At 49.1% G+C, this 20,398-nt stretch overlaps 1 protein-coding gene across 3 annotated transcripts in view; it reads left to right on the top strand.

Moving 5' to 3' along the window:
* Positions 1-20,398, top strand: part of LOC146816485 (exportin-5-like) — an 819,517-nt gene that overhangs the window by 138,336 nt on the left and 660,783 nt on the right. For all 3 annotated transcript variants that reach the window (XM_085610334.1, XM_085610332.1, XM_085610333.1), the window contains exons 8-9: positions 575-651; positions 1,169-1,268. In XM_085610334.1, the coding sequence (XP_085466460.1) occupies positions 575-651; positions 1,169-1,268 (177 nt within the window). The remainder of the gene's footprint in view (positions 1-574; positions 652-1,168; positions 1,269-20,398) is intronic.

The raw sequence follows: 20,398 nt of genomic DNA, 5'->3' as shown, positions 1-20,398 counted from the left end.
GGACGGCTCCTACATCCTGCATTGTGTTTATTTTTCTTCCTTCTAGAATGGCTCCGCATAAGCAGTGAAGAGCTCAGACTGTTACTGACTCACTGAAGCACCCTTCAATCGTGGTGTGGCATACACACCCGTCACATACCCAAGCAATGGGTTGTCTGCCCTTTTCTTTAACTTGTTGCTATAATTCGTTTTTGTTGGACACCACTTTTATTTCACTCTTTTTTTTTTTTTTGCCTGACTTTGCAATCCAATGTAGAAGCCACACACTGAATCCCCACCTCAGGGCAGACGCAGCATGGCCTTCTTCATGGCAGCTGCATTGTTCATGCATGCAGCTGGCGCGCCTAGGGCTTGCCAGTCTGCAATAGCATTGTGTCAAGGAAGCTCAGTGGCTCAGTTGCAGAAAGAAACTAATTTCTTTAGTCCCCTCGCGAAAACTCTATGCAAAATCTGGAACTGCTGAAATCAACAATGAAATCCCTCTTTTTATAGCCTGTGCTGTTATCCTGTGAGGTCCTGTATACCACATCTGTGAAATGACAAATTGTTACTTTGGCGCGCACTCTGCTTTCAGGGGAAGCTGGAAGACCGGAAGCCATTGATGCTCTTGTTTGGAGATGTCGCCATGCACTACATCCTGTCCGCTGCACAGTAAGTACTCTTATGTCCTCTACCTGTGTCATTGCACATTGCTTTATCTAAAGCCAACTCTCCAACACTAACCTTTGCAGATGACCGTGTTTGTTTAATCCACGACCACAGCACTTACTATGCAGCAACATACCAGTTGTATTTTGAACTATGCCTGATAGTCCTACTTACAACCAGTGTACATCTCTAGTCATTTCTGTGAGGTTGTGTTCTGATCCTGTTATTGTGACTGCTCCAGGTGGCATTGGGGGTTAGAAACACCAATAACTCCATTTTGACATTTATTTAGAAGCATAAGACTTTCTGTTGACATTGCAGTGCCGGAAAAGCAGACGCTGCCGCCAGTTTCAGGGGTCTGGGGCAGAAAAGGTTGTTTGGAAATGCAGTAGGATGGATACTCACCTTAAGCACTGGCAGAGTCGAGAATGATGCCACAGTGTTAGGATAGTTCAAATGTCTGTTTCAGAATTTGTTATTCTTGACTGATGTTTGTGGGAATGTTCTCTTTCCTCCGCAGAATGGCTAATAAGGAAGCTTTGACAGAGAAGCGTTACATATTTCTGAAGAGACTGTGTCAGATCCTGTGTTCCCTTGGCAACCAACTTTGTGGATTGGTGGTAAGTTCTTACCGTCACCTGTTCAGGTGGTTGCAATACTGTGCCATAATAACGTAGATGCTAGCACTTTGCACTCTTATCTTTAAAACTTTAAAATACTAGTTTAAAAACATTTCGTTTTAAATGTCATTTGCAACCATGACTATCTGCAAAGACTAAAGGAATTTATTGTTAAGGAGATTTATAGGTTCCGGGGGTCAGCGGAACACTGTTCATAGCACATGGTATTTAAAAGGCACATGTGTAATTTACAAAAAGAAATGAGTGTAGAAACTAAAAAGATGATCAGCTATATCAGCCCTTCTTAAGAAGAAAAATGTAGCTCTTTAGTCTCTTACCTAAATGCAAATGGAAAAGAGCAGGAACAGAGAAGCTTTTGAAACACATGAGAACATCTTTTTACTTTTCTTCCTAAACCAATCCCATTAAACTCAGGCAAAGTGCTTAGTAACAACCTGGATATGGGGGAGAGAGTAGCTATAGAGATGATCCCAGATAACACATTTGCATAGTAGTCCTTAAAGGTTTCCTGGTCCACTTTGCAGGAGTGGCAGAGGTTATGTAAGAATGTATATGGTATTTTTATACCATGAGCCGAGCCAAACGGCAGCTGGGTGGTATACATCGTCAAAGACACAAAAAGTGATGGAAGGAATGCTTGCAGTAAGTCTAACTACTGGCAATCTCTTGGGGTTCCACTTCAACCCATCGTTCTTTTGCCCACTAAGCCACGTTAGTTTGGACTCCAACATGCAAATCAGTCTTGACCCTGCTCCAATAGGAACAGTCCAGCCCGACCCGCCAGGCGAGCACCTTTCTGAGCTGAAACACCAGCAACCCAAGCTTAGTATAAAGTCAGTGAGCGATAGGAGAGGTAGCAGAGTTATGGACAGTTAATGCATTGTGATGTAGTGTTCTTGAAAAGGTTAGTCTTCAGTTGTTTCCTAAATTGGGGCACCGATGGATGCAGGGATGTTTGAGATCCTGGGTGCATAGATTGAAAAACCCTGCTGTCTTCTTTTTCACTTTTTATACACTTATTAGTCTCCAGTCTGATGGTTGCCAGGCTGCAGGTGTGCCATAAACCGTCGCATATGGTGAGCTTTTCTACCAGAAAAGCGGGGTGTGACTGTGATGAGTGTGTAAATGATGCAGCTGGTATTGAAGATGGTGTGGACCGGCAAGGGGGGGCAGTGGAGTCACTTGAGGTTGAGGGTGAAATTATCATATTTCTTCAGGGCCTGAATGAGATGTTCTGTGACAGTAGTATGCCCTTAAGGGGCATGAGTGTGAAGTCTGGAAGGCCATGTAGCTGGACGTTACCACCACCCAGATGCAAGAGTATGAGGGCTTGTACAGCAGTTCTGAAGTCACTTTCTGGAAGAAACTGTTTCACGTTCCTTGGAAGAGGGAGCCAGTACCATTTTGTGTTTTGGCAGGTGTTTAAGGGTGAGGTTGGTATCCAAGGTGAATCGAAGTCACTTGGCAATTCCTGAAAGTTGGCGTTCCAGGCCATATCATTGAGCCAGGTTTCTATGATTTCCTGTTTGTTGTTCTTGACAAATAGCAGGAATTCTGTCTTGTTTGGCATGAACTTCAGGTAGGTGCTGGACATCGAGGTCTTGGATGATGTGTAAGCAGTGGTTGATGCATTGGATGTCTGAGGCAGAGGAGACTTTCAGGAAGTGTTGTGTGTCATCGACATACTACTTAATCCTGATGCTCCTATCTGTGAGTAGAGCATCAAGTGTCTCCATACAGAGGCTGAAAATAATAGTGACCTGTATGGAATCCTGGGGGACTCTGCAGGTGATGGGTCTCTTGGAAAGGTAAAAGGAGAACAAGTGAAGGACATTGCAAGTGAATCTCATTTAAGACTCCAGGGTGTGTGATGGTCGGGTGATCAGCTGGGTTGAAGGCAGCTTAGAGGTCCAGCAATATCAGGAGGTAGGGATCATCTTTCTCTGGGGTCAACAGGGCATAGTCTACTCTGTGTATGATAGCAGTCTCCGTGTTGCAGCATGATATGAAGCCGGACTGGTGGTAGGTTGTGTCGGAGGTAGTTACCTTTAATGTGTCCTTAGAGTTGATTGTTCTTTGATCTTGCTGATGAGCGGTAGGTGAGTGATGGGTGGTAGTTGGTGAGTTCTTCAGGGTCTAGTGTAGGTTACTTTAGGAGTGGTAATTGCCTTTTGAATTGAAAGAACACGTTTCTAATGGCTGCCTTAATTGTACTGCGGGTCCAGATGCATTTTAAATAGAGAAGCAATCTATTGGTGCAGCAGCAGAAGGGAAAATGTTCCAAGGCTCAGGGTGCCGTGAAACAGTTGTCGGTGTACAGTTTTGGGATGAAAGCTGCTGGCCGGAAAGATGAGGGTATAAGGCTGGCACAGAGCAGGGTGTGTGGAGTCAAAACAATTTATATCACGAAACAGCCTGTTGGTTGCCCTTAGGAGAAAATGCAGATAGATCTGGAAAGGGTAAACCAAGTGCAGTGTTCCTGCGAGGTGTCTTGTATGAAGCAAGATTAACTGAGCTTTCTGGCTGTGCACATTACTGGTTAGAGACGTTACAAGTTATTTCTGTAACACAGGAGATTGCTGGGGCTTAAAATAAGCATGAAAGGTTCTTGAATTTGACTAACAGACCCCTTATCTCCGCTCCTCAAGAATGTTTAGTACTTACTTGGACAATTGACCAAAGATGGCACAATCTACAGAGCTGTCATCTCTCGGTCTCTCTGCTGGTTTATCACCCTTCCATTGCAATGCAGAAAGTAACAATCTAAAATTTAAACTCCTGGTCAGTGACGTTTATCCGTGGCTACAAATACTGCTAAGCCCTGCGCTGTGTTTTGCATATGTGTTTGTGCCTTTAGCTGATAGGTGCTTGGAGCAGAAAAATATTTACTTAAAAAAAGATTTCAGTGTTGGACTGGCAACTAGGAATTTTGCGTGTTGTAAGAACACTGTCGTTGGAGAACTGTGGCAAACTCATTCTTTTGATAAATGCATAGTATACAAGCCTGCCCTTGTCAAGGTTTCATTTCAGCGGGTTGCTGTAATGACATGAGATACTGAGGGCAAAGGGTACACCTTGCAATAGGTGGTTCCCGGACATCTTCACATTTTTTGATAGTGATTGAGCTGAAGTGCTCTCTTGGGTACTGTTGACACAAATAAAAATTGTTTCTGGGTCAGTAAGATGGAAAGTCAGCAGTGCAAATAAAGCCCTGATAAATACTCTCCAGTATTAGGGTGTCTTTCATAGATTCACATACTTGAATATTCCCCGTCGTCGAAGTGGGAGTCCCACGGTACATAAAAAGCAATAAGTCTCGTGTGTGTGTGTGTGTGTGTGTGTGTGTGTATATATATATATCTATAAAAGAATAAGGACATATATAAATAAACATATTATCTACTGGCGGTCGCCAGTAGATAGTTATAGTTGGGACCGTGTTTCCATAGGAAATCCGCAACATTCTATTTGGAATAACTTTGGCGCCGATTGACGAATCCTCGCGAAATTTTCAAAATAGGTGGGGCGCTCCGCTCCTTCCCTGAAAGTCTCGGGGGGGATTCGTCAAGCGGGGGCTGAGAAAAAGGGGGGTCCCAAAACGCGTTTTCCCCATGCATTTTCCCATAGGACCTTTAGTCCGCGCTACAGCCCGAACGGCTGAACAGAAAACCTTGAAATTTGGCAGAGAGGTAGTCCTCAGGTCAGGGATGTGCCTTTTGCTGGTCTGGTGTAAATCTGTTCAGTATTTTCTGAGAAAATAGCATTTAAAAGCCTATATATATCTATAGGCGCGCACCGTGCGCGTACGGTAAGCGCACCCTGCCGTGCGCGAGCGCATTTCTGATTGGTTGTTAGATCTTAGTAAACATTCGAATCGGTCGAAACCAGGAAGTGTCGGCCGCCATTTTGTCTCTCGCAGTCTGAGGGGGTGAAAAACAAAGGTGGAGAACATGAAAAGGGGGCAGGGTGGACAGTTCCTGACCCCCTAGCCATTGTCAGGGGGTCCCCAAAGGACCCCCAAGGGCCATAAATGTTTTTAATATTTTTATGAAAGATTGCGGAGTGCGCTTACTGTGCGCGCACGGTAGAAACGGGAAAATTACGTGAATGGTGTAACGTGGGCGCGCGGTGCACGAAGCGCACCGTGCGCGCACGGTGAAAAACCTTAAAAAAAAAAAAAATAATAATAAATGCATAACTTAGCATTTAAAAAACCGTACAAATTCACTGAAAAAACCATAGGTTTCACACACGTTATAGTTAGGAATTAGCATTTAAAAAACCTTGCAAATTCACTTAAAAAAACCATAAGTTTCACACATGTTCTAGTTAGCTGGACATTTCCCTCGTAAAAAACCAATAAAATTCCCCCGTTATAGTTAGTAAAGGGAACTACAACTCGCGCGACCGCAATCCACTGCTGATGACGTCAGATATTACATCACTGATGACATATGTGTCTTTCTGTAAAATAAATATTTATTAAATATGTATAGCTAAAGTTTAAGGAAAGAAAAATGGGTAAATAAGTGAATAAATACAGTGATGTAATATCTGACGTCATCAGCAGTGGATTGCGGTCGCGTGAGTTATAGTTCCCTTTACTAACTATAACGGGGGAATTTTATTGGTTTTTTACGAGGGAAATGTCCAGCTAACTATAACGTGTGAAACTTAAGGTTTTTTAAGTGAATTTGCAAGGTTTTTTAACTGCTAATTCCTAACTATAACGTGTGTGAAACCTATGGTTTTTTCAGTGAAAAAATATATATATATATATATATATATATATATATATATATATATATAATTTCAAAATAATATATCAAGTCAAAAGTACCATAGGATAACATTGACACATAAGAAAGCATTGAAAAAAGGAGCCACTTTACTGACATATCCATGTCGTTTTTATAGTCCAAACTGCAGCCAATCAGGCGCAAGCACCCTCTAGAACCTTCTCCTCAGAGGCTCAGGCCCTCAGAATTTCTACCGCACGTCGTGTGAAGGGAGTCTCCCTGAGCTCTGCTCAGTTTGTCTCTGGTTTAAATTTGCTACATCATGTCTTCAAGTAAGAAGTTTCTTTTTCGTCCCTGTGCAAGTTAAGACTTTTTTCTGAGGATCCTCATGAAAAATGTATCTACTGCCTTTACCCTGACCATAAGGTGGCCAACTGTAAGATTTGTAGAACTTTCTCACAGAAGACGCTAAAGGACAGGGAAGGTCGCCTCTTGTTGTGGCTTCAAAAACTGAAGGATACAGATAATCCTCTTTCTGAGGTGGAAAGTGTGGCTTCTGCTCGCACCGGAGTCTCCTCCAAGCGTAGTAGTGTTCAGGACTTGCCTTCTCCCTTTTTGAAAAAGAAAAAACTTCAACTTGTGGGAGTTTCTGCAGTTCAAGTGCCTTCTGCTACTACGCCAACGCCCCCGAGATCTTACTCTCAGGCGTCTGACTCCTTCAGGGCATGTTTCTAGTCAAAAGCGTGCAAAACCGTCGACGGGCCCCGTCGACTGTTCCTCCGTCGACCAGATCTGCTACTTCTTCAGCCTCGTCGACGACGGTGACTACGGTTTCAAGCAGATTTGCTATGTCGTCGACGACTATTTCGTCGACGTACTCTCTGTCGACGGTGGTATGTGTATCCTTGAAGGCTGTCTCGTCGACGATCCCGATATCTTCGTCGACGACTCAGAAGGCTGTTGTCCCTGTAGGAAGGTGGATATCTGACTATGGTTACCCCCAACTTTTTGCCTAGTGTCTAGCTGGTGTTTCGACTTAGTTGGCCTGAGATCCTGCCATTCAGGGTCTCAGGCTGTCTGCTCTCTCTTTAAAATGGACTCCATGTACCCTAGGTACATAACCAATTGGTAAGGATCACCCTATTGGACCCTGTACAGTGTACCCTAGGTACCCAGGGCGTAGGTGTACCCTAGGCCTCCCAGGGGCTGCAGCATGTATTATGCCACCCCTGGTCTGGCCTTCCAATCAGACACAACTGGCTGATCACTCAGCTGGGGCAAGGTTGTGTAATCACCCCTTGCTTAGATATAGTATGCCTATATCTACCCTTATATATAGACACATGTGTACCTATCAGTCACTCCTATGGCAGGCCTTAACAATCCTGGAGGCAGAGTGCTTGGTAACATGTGAGATGGTGCTCTAGCATGAGCTGAGCCTGTCTGCAGCTTTCGGAACCATGTCCTTATAGCTGTTCTATGATATAGCCTACCATATACTCTTAAAGTGCCTTATAATCTTAAACGGTTATGGTAACTATGGTTTGGCTTTATCAAAACATGTCGTGTAAGGTGTCTAACACTTTGGAATAATACCCCCATACCATTTCTGGTGATGAGGATATTATTCCTCCCTTCTAGAGGGAGAGACATGTTAAAATCCTACTTTGCTGTTTAACTCTAACCAAAGCCTCAGCATCACAAAATGGATGCTGCTGCCACAGACACGAGTCTGACCTCCTGCTGCTGGGAGTGATCCTGGCAAGGGAGGCTTGGACAATAGGTTTCCTGCTTGGGGAGGTGCTAGCACCTCCCCAGACAGACTTTAGTGTATTGGGGCAGGGAGGGCTGAAGGGAATGAGACATGCCTGGGGCACACAAGGTGTCCCATGCATAGTCCAGTTCAAACCGGTGCTGGGGCACTCCAGCCCCAGTCCTGGCGCGAAACTGGACAAAGGGAAGGGGGTGTAACCACCCCCCTCCCAGGTCCCACCCATAAGGCGTGACCTAGCAGGTAACCCAGCCCCCCAGATTAGTATAAGAGTGGTAGCTGGGCCCCAGGAGATTAGATTATCCTGAACCTGCAACTTGAACAGAAACTCTGGACCTTCGACATTCGACAAAAGAAGAAGACTGAAGAATCTCCCTTGTGGCCAAGGAGTGGCTACCCTGTGCAAACAGGCACCATCAAGAGACTACCCTTTGCTTTGCTGAAGTTCTACGAGGGACTGACTGCAGAGCCCGACCAGAGCCTTGACTTCCAGACTTCTCCGACCCTGATCCACAGCCGAGCTGAGATCCGTGGAGGCGACGAGAGACGTGGGACCGGCTACCTGGGAAAAGTGGCTAGTATCTTCCAGCGCAGCTTCTGAGGCACCCTCGAAGTTGTGCACCGGGGATTGAGAAGCCCCAACCCCAAGCACCATCTGCACCGAAGATCAGCCCCCCACACTCCACGAGTCCTGCGTGGGGCCCTTCTGCATTTTCCTGCTTGCCGCGTCTGTCCGGTTGCTTGCCCGTTGGCTAGTGGCCTTTGTGACGACGCATCCAGAAATCTTCACCGCTGGTTTGGCTCCTCCAGACTGGCTCCCGCTTCCTTGCAAAAGAGAAGCACCCCAGACCTTCCTGGTCCGCACCAGAAGCAAGTCCTCCGTTCTTCGTGGGTTCCGCTTGCCAAGGCTTGGTGAGTCCTAGTCCAACTTCGACGCCGCCGACAGCAAGAGCCTTCGTGGGACAGCTCGCCTCCTGGTCCTGGTCGTCCTCGACGTTCCCTGGTTCTCGTGGCTGCAGCGACAAGCTTCACCTTCACCTGCAATCTTCACGACATCGCCTGGTTCCTTCCTGGTTCCACGTGGTCACTGGCTAGTGACCTTGACTCTGTCCCTTCTGCTTGCAGGTCTTCTTTCTTCTTGATCCCAGCCTTGGGATCCACCGGACACTTCACTGGCTGCCTGTCAGCAACTTTCCTTCAGGCATCCATAGAAGTCCACGACGAAACCCGACGCAAGTTCACACCTATGCATCCGCAGCCTGTGGGCTAGGTAACTTGGGTACTTCGGTGCTCACAAGGGTAGTGACTATCCTAGGGTCTAGTTTCCGAGTCTCGACTCTCTAGCTGCTTCAGAAGTGTCCTTAAACTGTTAATTGCTAACAACTACTATTTCTATCGACTTTTACGCATTACGCGTGAGTGTGTTCGAGGCATATGAGCTGCAGAGTTGTACACTTAGCATAGGTCGCCATCTGGTGTTGGGCCCGGATGTTTGCAGTTTGTTTTTCTTCTTGGACCGTCTTTGGAAGTCACGAGTTTGGTGACTCCTCCTTCGGTCCGTACTGCGCATGGGCTTCGGCTCCATCCTCAGATTGTTTTTTTCCGCCATCGGGCTCGGATGTGATCCTTCGTACTCCGGCTTCGAACTTCTACGGTTCCAGCCTCGACGGAAAATCCTCGATTCTTCGAGTTCCTTCATCATCTTCATCTCTCGAAGCGGCACTTTTTCCATCCCGTACATCGACACCGGCCTTCGGGCCCTCCGCGACTCCGGTCCCGGCCGATGGAAAGGACTCCGTTTAAAAAGTGCCCAAAATGTGGGTCTAAATTTCCCCACACCGACCTCCATCAGGTGTGTAACCTTTGCCTCTCTCCGGAACACGAGGCTCGAGACTGCCCCGCCTGCAAGTCTTTTCGATCGAAGAAAACGATCCGAGATCGAAAGGCTCGACGCACCATGGCGCACTCATCCTCGACAGTTCCACCGGACATCTTCGGAGACGACGCCGAAGCTTCGGGGCAGACACACACCGAACTGGGAGAAGACATCGTCAGCGCTTCCGAGGCCGACGACTCCGACCTGGAGGACGTAACACCAGGACAGCGGGCCGTGAGTACAATGCCCCCTCCCAGCCCCGCACCGAAAACCAAAGAGACTCCGGTTACTCCCTCGCCTGCCGGCCTGGGCAAAACCAAAACCAAAGCCTCGATCACCCCACCTTCGGGCCCGGTGTCGAAGCACTCAAAGTCTCACGGCAGCTCGGGATCGAGCCAGCCGACGCCCGGTGCCGATAAACACCACTCGGCACCGAAGCCTGCAAAATCCAGCTCGACTCCGAAACCACCGGTGCCGAAGCCTGGACACTCGGCGCCGACCAAACACAAACAGAAATCGGTCGGCACCGACGCTCCGGCGCCGAAACAGCATTCGACGCCGAAACACACGGAGACCTCCAAAAAGCAGGGCGTACACAGAACATCGAAACCTCCGGTTCCGAAATCGCCGGTGCCGACAGACGACTCGGCGCCATTGGCTCTGTTTACACCAGACCCTTTACAAAAGACTTTGTCCAGAGATCCAAAGACTGGCCTTTTGACTGTGATTACTAAGAAGCGTCGCCTTGAGGCTCCGGCTCCTCCTCCTCCACCCAAAAAGAGGGACTCAGCTACTTCTCCCCTTAGAGTACCCTCCCCACTGCCACCCCCCCTCCCACCACCACCCCCTCCACCTTTACCTCACTACGATCCGGCCCCATCCCCAGACCCGGATGACGGGGACCCGGACAATGACCCAGGGGACGCCCCAATGGATCCCACTCCACCAGGGACCCCAGATCCATGGGAGGATTATAATAACCCTGATGTACCCAATGTACCTCAAGACGACCTATACCCATCAAGGCCGTCTCCTCCAGAGGACTCTTTAGGGTTTCACCATTTAGTGCAGAGAGCAGCACACTACCATGGGGTGGACATGCACACGGAACCAGTGGAAGAAGACTTCCTACTGGATACATTTGATTTACAAGATCGTTCCACTGCTATTTTACCCATGCTTAGGGGTGTCACCAAGCACGCTACAGAGGTATTCAAAGACCCTGTCAGAGCCAGAGTACTAAACCCTAGAATAGAGAAGAAGTACAAGGCGGCACCCACAGACCCTGCATACATCAAGGGCCCTGCTCCTCTAGATTCCCTAGTTGTCTCCACAGCTAGAAAGAGGGCTAACTCCCAATCCTCAGGAGATGCCCCACCACCAGACAAGGAATCTAAACTTCTGGACGCGTCTGGTAAACGCACCGCCTACCAGGCTGCAAACATGTGGCGCATTGCAAATACACAAGCACTGCTTGCGCGATATGATAGAGCACACTATGATGAATTAGAGGCTCTTATGCAGCACCTTCCAGAGAAATACAAACGCCAAGCTCATGACCTGATACAGGAGGGCAAACTAATCACAAACACCTCCATTAAGTGTGCCCTCGATGCAGCAGACACTGCTTCTAGAGCCATAAACACCAGTGTCCTGCTTCGACGCCATGCCTGGCTCAGGATATCAGGGTTCAAGCCTGAGGTCCAGACATCAATACTTAATCACACCTTTGACCAGCAAACACTCTTTGGCCCAAAGGTAGACGAAGCGCTCGAAAAAATGAAGAAAGATACAGACACAGCGAAGTCTATGGGAGCGCTCCAGACCCAAGCCTCTAAGCGTTCCTTTCGACGCTCGTCCTTTCGTGGCACAGGTAGAGGCTCCTCCACCGATAATGCCTCTACCTCCTACAAATCCCCTCCTCAAAATACCTTTTCAAAGGGCAACCAAAGAGGTGGTTACAGAGGCAACAACAATAAGGGCAGGGGCAAAACCAACAATACCCGTTCTGCCACCCCACCCGCACAATGACTCCCCTTCGCTCCCCCCAGACCATTCCACTCCGGTCGGGGGCAGACTACAAGATTTTATCCACGTATGGGAGTCCATAACATCGGACAAATGGGTGACCCAAATCATTCGGTCAGGGTACTGCCTCGAGCTAACATCTACCCCACCCAATATCCCACCAAGGCACCGTCCAATGTCCCAAGAGCATTCCACACTGCTCAAACAAGAGGTACTCTCGCTCCTCCAGAAACACGCCATAGAGCAGGTACCCGACAATCAACGAAATCTAGGGGTCTACTCCCTATATTTCTTAATCCCAAAGAAAGACGAGACCCTCAGACCCATTCTGGATCTCCGGCCTCTAAATGCCTACATACATTCAGACCACTTTCACATGGTCACCTTACAACAAGTCCTCCCACTCCTCTGCCAGGGAGACTTTCTCACAACACTGGATCTGAAAGACGCGTACTTTCACATTCCAATACACCCCTCTCACAGAAAATACCTCAGGTTCGTGGTGGACGGGCAACATTACCAATTCAAGGTTCTCCCCTTCGGGGTCACCACTGCACCACGGGTGTTTACCAAATGCCTAGCAGTAGTAGCAGCACACCTCAGACGTCAACATGTTCACGTCTTCCCTTACTTAGACGACTGGCTCATAAAAGCCGCGTCCTACCACCAATGCGTGCAACATACAAACAGCACCATCCAACTGCTTCATCAGCTAGGCTTCACGGTGAACTACCAAAAGTCCCACCTCATACCATCTCACACAAAGCAATATCTCGGGGCCACCATAGACACCTCAAAAGGTATTGCCTATCCAAACTCAGCCAGAATCACAAGCATTCTAGCCTTACGCAAAATATTCCTTCCTCAACACTCTCTACCAGCAAGAGTGTTTATGAAGCTCATAGGGATGATGGCGTCTTGCATCTTCATAGTGCCCCATGCAAGACTCCACATGCGTCCACTTCAGGAGTGCCTAGCACAACAGTGGAACCAGGCCCAGGGTCAGCTGACGGATCTGGTGTTGGTGGACGGCCGCACACATCACTCTCTGCAGTGGTGGAACACCACAAACCTTTCCAAGGGACGGCCGTTCCTGGACCCGGTTCCCCAAGTGACTCTAACAGCGGACGCATCGCTCTCCGGCTGGGGAGCGCACCTCTTACACCTCACAATGCAAGGTCTATGGACGCCACAGCAAAAAACGCTCCACATCAACCATCTGGAGCTTTTGGCGATCTTTCTAGCCCTAAAATCTTTCCAAAAGCAGATTTCAGGCAAAGCAGTCCTCATTCGCACAGACAACATGACTGCGATGTATTATATACAGAAACAGGGGGGGACACACTCTCCCCAGCTCTCCCGCTTAGCCCAGAGCATATGGAGATGGGCAATTCCCCAAAACATTTTTCTCCTGGCACAACATGTTCCAGGCGTACAAAACACCATAGCAGATCTGCTCAGCAGACAGACTCAACAACTACACGAATGGGAACTGCATCCACAAGTTCTTCACCCATTCTTCCGACAGTGGGGGCATCCTCAAATAGACCTCTTCGCCACCCACGAAAACAAAAAATGCCCAAGCTTCGCCGCCAGATACCCACACCCATTGTCCAAGGGCAATGCGATATGGATGAACTGGTCAGGCAGATTTGCATACGCCTTTCCACCTCTCCCACTAATTCCATTAGTGGTCAGGAAACTACAACAGCACTCCCTCACACTCATTCTGGTAGCTCCGACGTGGGCCAGACAGCCGTGGTACACCACGCTACTACAACTATCAGTGGTACCACATCAAAAACTGCACCTTTCCCCATGCCTCCTAACCCAGAACCATGGAGAAATCAGGCACCCGGACCCAGCTCAGCTCAACCTGGCGATCTGGCTCCTGAAATCTTAGAATTCGGGTACCTTAACCTTCCCCCTGATTGCATGAACATCATCATGGAAGCCAGACGTCCTACCACTAGAGCATGCTATGCCGCAAAGTGGAAAAGATTTGTAATGTACTGCCGTAACAATACAATCAACCCTCTAGATGCATCCATACAACACATCATATGCTATCTGCTCCATCTTCACAGGTGTAACCTGGCGTATTCATCCATACGCCTACACCTAGCAGCGATCGCTGCCTATCTACAAAACAGACAGCATTTGTCACTCTTCAGAGTGCCCGCTATTAAAGCCTTCATGGAAGGCCTCAAACGAGTAATTCCTCCCAGGGCACCACCCTCCCCTGTATGGAATCTAAATTTGGTCCTTACACGACTAATGGGTCCGCCCTTCGAACCAATGCACAAATGTGAGCTACAATTTCTCACCTGGAAAACAGCTTTCCTTGTAGCTATCACTTCCCTTAGAAGGGTTGGTGAAATACAAGCGTTCACCATACAGGAACCTTACATACAAATGCATCACAGCAAGGTCATACTTCGAACTAATCCGAAGTTCCTGCCCAAAGTCATTACCCCCTTCCACCTCAATCAATCAGTGGAATTACCTGTCTTCTTTTCGCAACCCCAATCTGTTGCGGAAAGGGCCTTACACACACTAGATGTGAAAAGAGCGTTGCTATATTACATACAAAGAACGCAACCCTTCAGGAAGACCAAACAGTTGTTCGTCTCCTTTTCTCCACCACATAAAGGCAACCCCATCTCAAAATCAGGGATAGCTAGGTGGATTGTAAAATGCATACAAATTTGCTATCAGAAGGCAAAGAGAACATTATCTGTTCCCCCTAAAGCCCACTCTACAAGAAAGTTAGGGGCTTCTATGGCTTTTCTAGGGAATATACCCTTAGATGACATATGCAAGGCAGCCACATGGTCTACACCGCACACATTCACAAAACACTACTGTGTAGATGTGCATTCCCAGCAGCAAGCTAGGGTGGGCCAGGCTGTACTAAAAACACTCTTTCAAACAGCTGCAACGGATACCGGTGGTCGCCGCTAAGGTTGGGTACTGCTATATAATCTATGCTAAGTGTACAATCTGCAGCTCATATGCCTCGAACGGAATATGCTACTTACCAGTATGCATCTGTTCTTGGCATGTAGAGCTGCAGAGTTGTACACGCCCACCCGCCTCCCCGGCTACCTGTATCCGTTCCAGTCCATCTTATTTAGATACAACACACATGGGTTTCTCACTGTTATTACTACGCTCCATCATTTCCCTGTTGGCGAAAAACAATCTGAGGATGGAGCCGAAGCCCATGCGCAGTACGGACCGAAGGAGGAGTCACCAAACTCGTGACTTCCAAAGACGGTCCAAGAAGAAAAACAAACTGCAAACATCCGGGCCCAACACCAGATGGCGACCTATGCTAAGTGTACAACTCTGCAGCTCTACATGCCAAGAACAGATGCATACTGGTAAGTAGCATATTCCTTCCACTCTGCACCTGAATCCCGTGGGCCTCCCACTTCCTAACTGTTGCTAGTGTAGTGTACCCCCAGCGATTCCCTAGGCCTAGGCCTATCCTATTTCCGTGACAGTGGTCCTTATACCACTTACTTAGTATATGGTTTGCGTGGCCCCTAGGGCCTAACTGTATTACTTACCTGTGTGACTTAATGTATGCTTAAATAAGACTGTGTTGTACTTACCTCTAATCTCATAAAGAGTGCTGAGGGTTTGACTAGAATAAATACACTTTATTTTATATATATATCTGTTGTGGTGTCCTTTCATTTGGTATTCAAGGGATTATATATGGTATCACAGCTGGCTTCACATGCCATTCAGAGTTTAGCCTAAGACTGCTCTTGTCCATGCTACCACTAGGATAGCTGGTCTATAAGGTTGACTTTACAACCAATCACCATAAGGGTATTTGGACTGATATAAGGTGTACACTAGAACTAGTGACATCATACATCAGGCCAACTTCTCACAGTCCCGTCGACGTCTAAATCTTCATCGACGATGGTGAAAAAGAAGTCGATGTCGACAACAATTAGAACTTCGTCGACGGCAGCCTCGTCGTCGACGGCAGCCTCGTCGTCGACGCTGACCTCGTCGACGCTGACCTCGTCGACGGCGACTTCGGCGGCTTCATCGACGATGGTGTCAAATTTTGCATCTTTGCCTCTGGTACCACTGTCTACGTCAGCACCCAATCCGGTTGACGAATCTTTGTTACAGCATCGTCATGCTGTGCTGGACTCCATTCTGATACCACCGGCCACTCAGCCACCTCATCAGTTATTTCCCTCTGGTGACGAGGATGATTTTGAATCTGATGAGGACGTTCAGCCTACATTCCGGGCTGCTCGCAGTCCATCTGAACTCTTCATTAAATGCCAAGATTTTGAGGATGATGATGATTCGCATGATCACTACAATCAGGAGCAGGAACAAGATCCTCCTGCGCAGTTTCCTATGGCGCAACTTCCTTTGTCGCTCATATCCAACCTCCAATTTATGTTGGAAGATTATAATAGTCGCTTTCCATCCTCATCTCATGGTTCTCCACGTGATGCACCTTCAACCTCTCCGGTTCCTCCTGCGGCGCCAGCGGAGCCGACACCATCCGCACCTCCATTGAATCCCTCTACAGAGAGTGTTGGTCTCCAGGAAACGGAGGACGGAGAGCTCCAAGATGATGATGATACCATGACTGAATGGGATGACTATCAAATAAATTTGCCTTCTTCGCCTCCAAGGTCGCCAGTAATTTTACCGCCTGTCTATCTCCGGTTTCCATCAGCTAATGGAAAGAGCGGCTCAAATATTTCATCTTCCCATGGCTGTTAGGGAAGAGGATTGCTTTCTGTACGATTTCAAATCGCAACCACAAAGACAAGTTCGGGCGGTGCCCATCATTGACTTTGTTTGGAACGAGGGAATTAAGTTGATGAAGACCCCTAACTCAATCCCTGCGGTTCTTCCGCGATTAGAGAAGAAGTACAAGGCCTCGGATTCTTCTCCAGCCTGCTTGGTGTCCCAACCTAAGCCGGACTCAGTCATCACCCAGGCGGCACAACGTCGCTCGAAGAATCCCTTGTCTCCTCTTTCGTCTCCACCTGACCGTGACGGTCGACGTCTAGATGCCTTCGGCAAGAAGTTCTCTACCATGGCCTCCACAACAGTAAGAGCGGCTAATTCTCTGGCCATCCTGGGCCGTTACGATCGACAAATGTGATCGGACATGGAAGCTTTTTTTTTTTTTTTTTTTTTTTTGAAAAACCTTTATTTCTTCAAGAGTCTGGACACAGCTATTCAGCCGACAACCCGGAGGTTCGGCAGCTTCGGTAGAGAAGGACAGAGAAGCGTCCACATTGCATTAGAGGAGCAGTGAAAAGATTCCATTTTTAAATAAACGCAAACACACAACAAACCCCAGCAAGGCAAGAACACTGAATGCCCATGGTGATAGCCCCCCAGGGAAGGCCGGACCCCAATCAACTAACAGTCACAGTACTGTGATAAGAGGAAGAAGGGGGACAGCAGAGGCCCAAGAAGTCAATTAACCATCACATCTTATATACTGAGCTGGAAAGAATGTCAAGAAGAAAGCTGTTCCTCGGGGGGGATCCAAATCAGGGGCAAGACATATTCCCCCCCTGTATTGATTCCACCGCCCCCAGATGGCGTGCCACTTCCGAGGGCGGCCTCTAGCGCAATATACTGTCTTTTCCCTGAGCATACTCCAGTCCATGTTTTCTTTCCACGCGGTCAATGTGGGGGGCCCCGCGGAGCCCCACAATCGCGCGATATCTCTCTTAGCGACCATGTTACCCAGAGTCACCCATTGGGTCTGTGCCTCATCGTGATCAGTGGGCCCCCAGACATTCAGGAGACAACACCGCGCTTCCGGCTGCATAGCAATGCCCGTCACCTCCCCCATCACTGCATGGACTCTCCTCCAGAATTCCGTGATGACACCACATTCCCAAATGATATGCAGGAAAGTACCCACCATACCACATCCCCTCCTACATAGGCCTTCCTCAGAGAATCCCATATGAACCAGCCTTGGCCCCGTCACATACACTCGATGCAGTATTTTGAGCTGCACCAGCCTCAGACGCGACGGGATCGCAACCTCCTTGGGAGAGGAAACAGCAGACTGCCAATCCTCGTCATCCAACTCGAGTCCATCCCTAGTCCACTGGTCCCGCAGCCCCAGAAGCATATCCGCCCGGACATTTATCAATTTCTTGTAGATGAGCGAGATCGTGCTCTCAGGCATATGGCCATCAAGGATCCGGTCCTCCAAAGGAGAGGACTCTGGCACCTTCTCACCCTCCACGAGAACTGACCGGAGGGCATGACGCACCTGAACATAGCGGAAAAACTCTGATGTCCCCAGCTCATACTCCTTCTGCAACTCTTCAAAGGACTTCACCCTCCCCTTAATCAGCACATCTCCGACCCTGGAGATGCCGATCAAGTCCCATTTATCAAAACCTTTTGTATGCCAAAGCCTACCCAATCTTTCAGATTCAAACAGCGGGGTAGCAAGGGTGAGCCTATCCTTCCAGCCCAGCGAGTCAGTTGCCATCTTCCACATACGCACCGCCACCCCAGTGGGCCCTGTGAGGGACGAGTCCAGGGACCGCGAGTACAACGCCCTGTGATAGTTACCACCACGCAGCAACCACCTGTCCATGGCATAACCAGGGCTGAGGACAGGGCCATAGAGACCATGATTAATCGCGCTCAGCTGGGTGGCCCAATAGTAGCGTCGGATGTCTGGAAGCGTAATACCCCCATCATACCATGGAAGCGTCAACTTAGCAATTGCTATTCGCGGCCGCCCATCCCACAACAACGTTCGTTGGAGGCTTTCGACCTCCCGAAAGTAGTTGGCCGGTACCCAATCTAGAGTATTCTGCAATGCGTAGAGGAACCGGGGAAGAGACATCATTTTGAACAAGGCAGCGCGCCCAACGAGGGAGAGCGGCAGCCTCCGCCAGCCCTCTACATCCCGCCGCAGGCGCGCTAGGGGGGGGGAGCAGGTTCCTCTCATACCGCAAAGCGGAGTCCGTGGAGATAAAGATCCCCAGATACACGAAGCCCTGCTGAGCGATCTGGATCGAACAAGTTCGCGGGATCGGTGGAACCTCGCCACTCAGAACATATAAATACGATTTACTCCAGTTGATGACGAGACCCGAATTCCTACCGAAAGATGTAAGAACGTCACAGACCACTATACGTGATTTCTTGGGCGAGGCAAGATACAACAGGATGTCATCAGCATATAGCGAAATGCGGTCCTCGTGTTCGGGCGACCATCTAAGTCCCCGTATATCCGGGTGCCAGCGTATCCACGCTGCCAGCGGCTCAAGGGCGAGGGCGAACAACAATGGCGACAAGGGGCAACCTTGCCGAGTACCCCTCCCAAGCTGAAACGGAGTCGATGCCCGGCCATTTACCACCACACTCGCAAGGGGTCCCTCATACAGCAACCTCACCCAGCTCACAAAACCATGGCCAAAGCCGAACTTGGCCAGCACAGCCCACAAATATTCCCATTCCACCGTATCAAAGGCCATCGTGGCATCGAGAGACGCCACAATAGCTGGTTCACGCAGCGTGCCCGCCCTGGCGATTACACCATGAAGGCGCCGAAGGTTTAACGCAGTGTTACGATGCGGAATAAAACCGGATTGATCTGGGTGGATCAAGTCTCCAAGTACCCTGATCAATCGGGCCGCCAGGATTTTAGCCAGAATCTTCGGCTCGGTGTTAAGGAGTGAGATAGGCCTATATGAGGCACACTTATCTCGGGGTTTACCATCTTTGTGTATAACAACAATTGTCGCCAGTCGCTGATCCAACGGGAGGGTCCCACTCCCCCCGCGCCTCCACGAACATGGCGCGCAGGTGAGGGGCGACCCTATCCGGAAACAGCTTATACAGGTCAACCGGCAAGCCATTCGGGCCCGAGGCCTTACCCGAGTTCAGCGCGCGGATAGCTCCCGCCACCTCATCGACCGTTATGTCTCCATCAAGATCATCCCTATCTACGTCAGAGAGACAGGGCAAAGCGATATCACGCAAGAGGTCACACGAGTCCTCGGGCGGCCTATCCGACACTGAGGCATAAACCATACGGAAATAGTCCGAGAAACACTGTACAATCCTCTCAGGTTCCACAATCACCTCTCCCCCTCTCCCGTCAACTCCGGCACTACTCCATTAACCCGTTCTTTTTTGTCCAGCCAAGCTAGGAGTTTCCCGGCCTTGTCACCAACATCATACAGGCGGCCCTGCTGTTCCCTACTGAGGGTCTTAGCGGCATTCGTCACCAGGTCCTTATACTCTGCTTGCTTCAAGCTCAGCTCATGCAGTGAGGCCTCTGTAACCTCCTCTTCGAGCGCTCCCTCCAAAGCCACGATCTCCTCCTCAACCTGCATAACCTCGCCATCTCTCCGCCGCTTGGCCGCCACTACAAGGGAGAGGGCCTCCCCTCGCAGCACGGTCTTAAATGCTTCCCACAGCGACACAGCCGAGTTCACGGATCCCTGATTGTCCTTGAAAAAATTATCAACTGTCTTCACCAGTGCGCTGCGCATCTTGGGGTCTCGAAAGTACCAAGGGTTAATAGGAGCCACCCTTCCCCCTCCCTCACGGCCGACATCCAGCCGGACCCACACTGGCGAATGGTCCGATATACCACGCGCCATGTGCCTGGCCTCGGACACCAATGAGGCGTGCGCAGCCAGAGTGA

Source organism: Triturus cristatus, chromosome 6 (genome assembly GCF_964204655.1).
Source record: "Triturus cristatus chromosome 6, aTriCri1.1, whole genome shotgun sequence".
NCBI lineage: Eukaryota > Metazoa > Chordata > Amphibia > Caudata > Salamandridae > Triturus > Triturus cristatus.
Note: the sequence above shows the minus strand (reverse complement) of the source record. Positions and strands in the feature narration are given on the sequence as shown.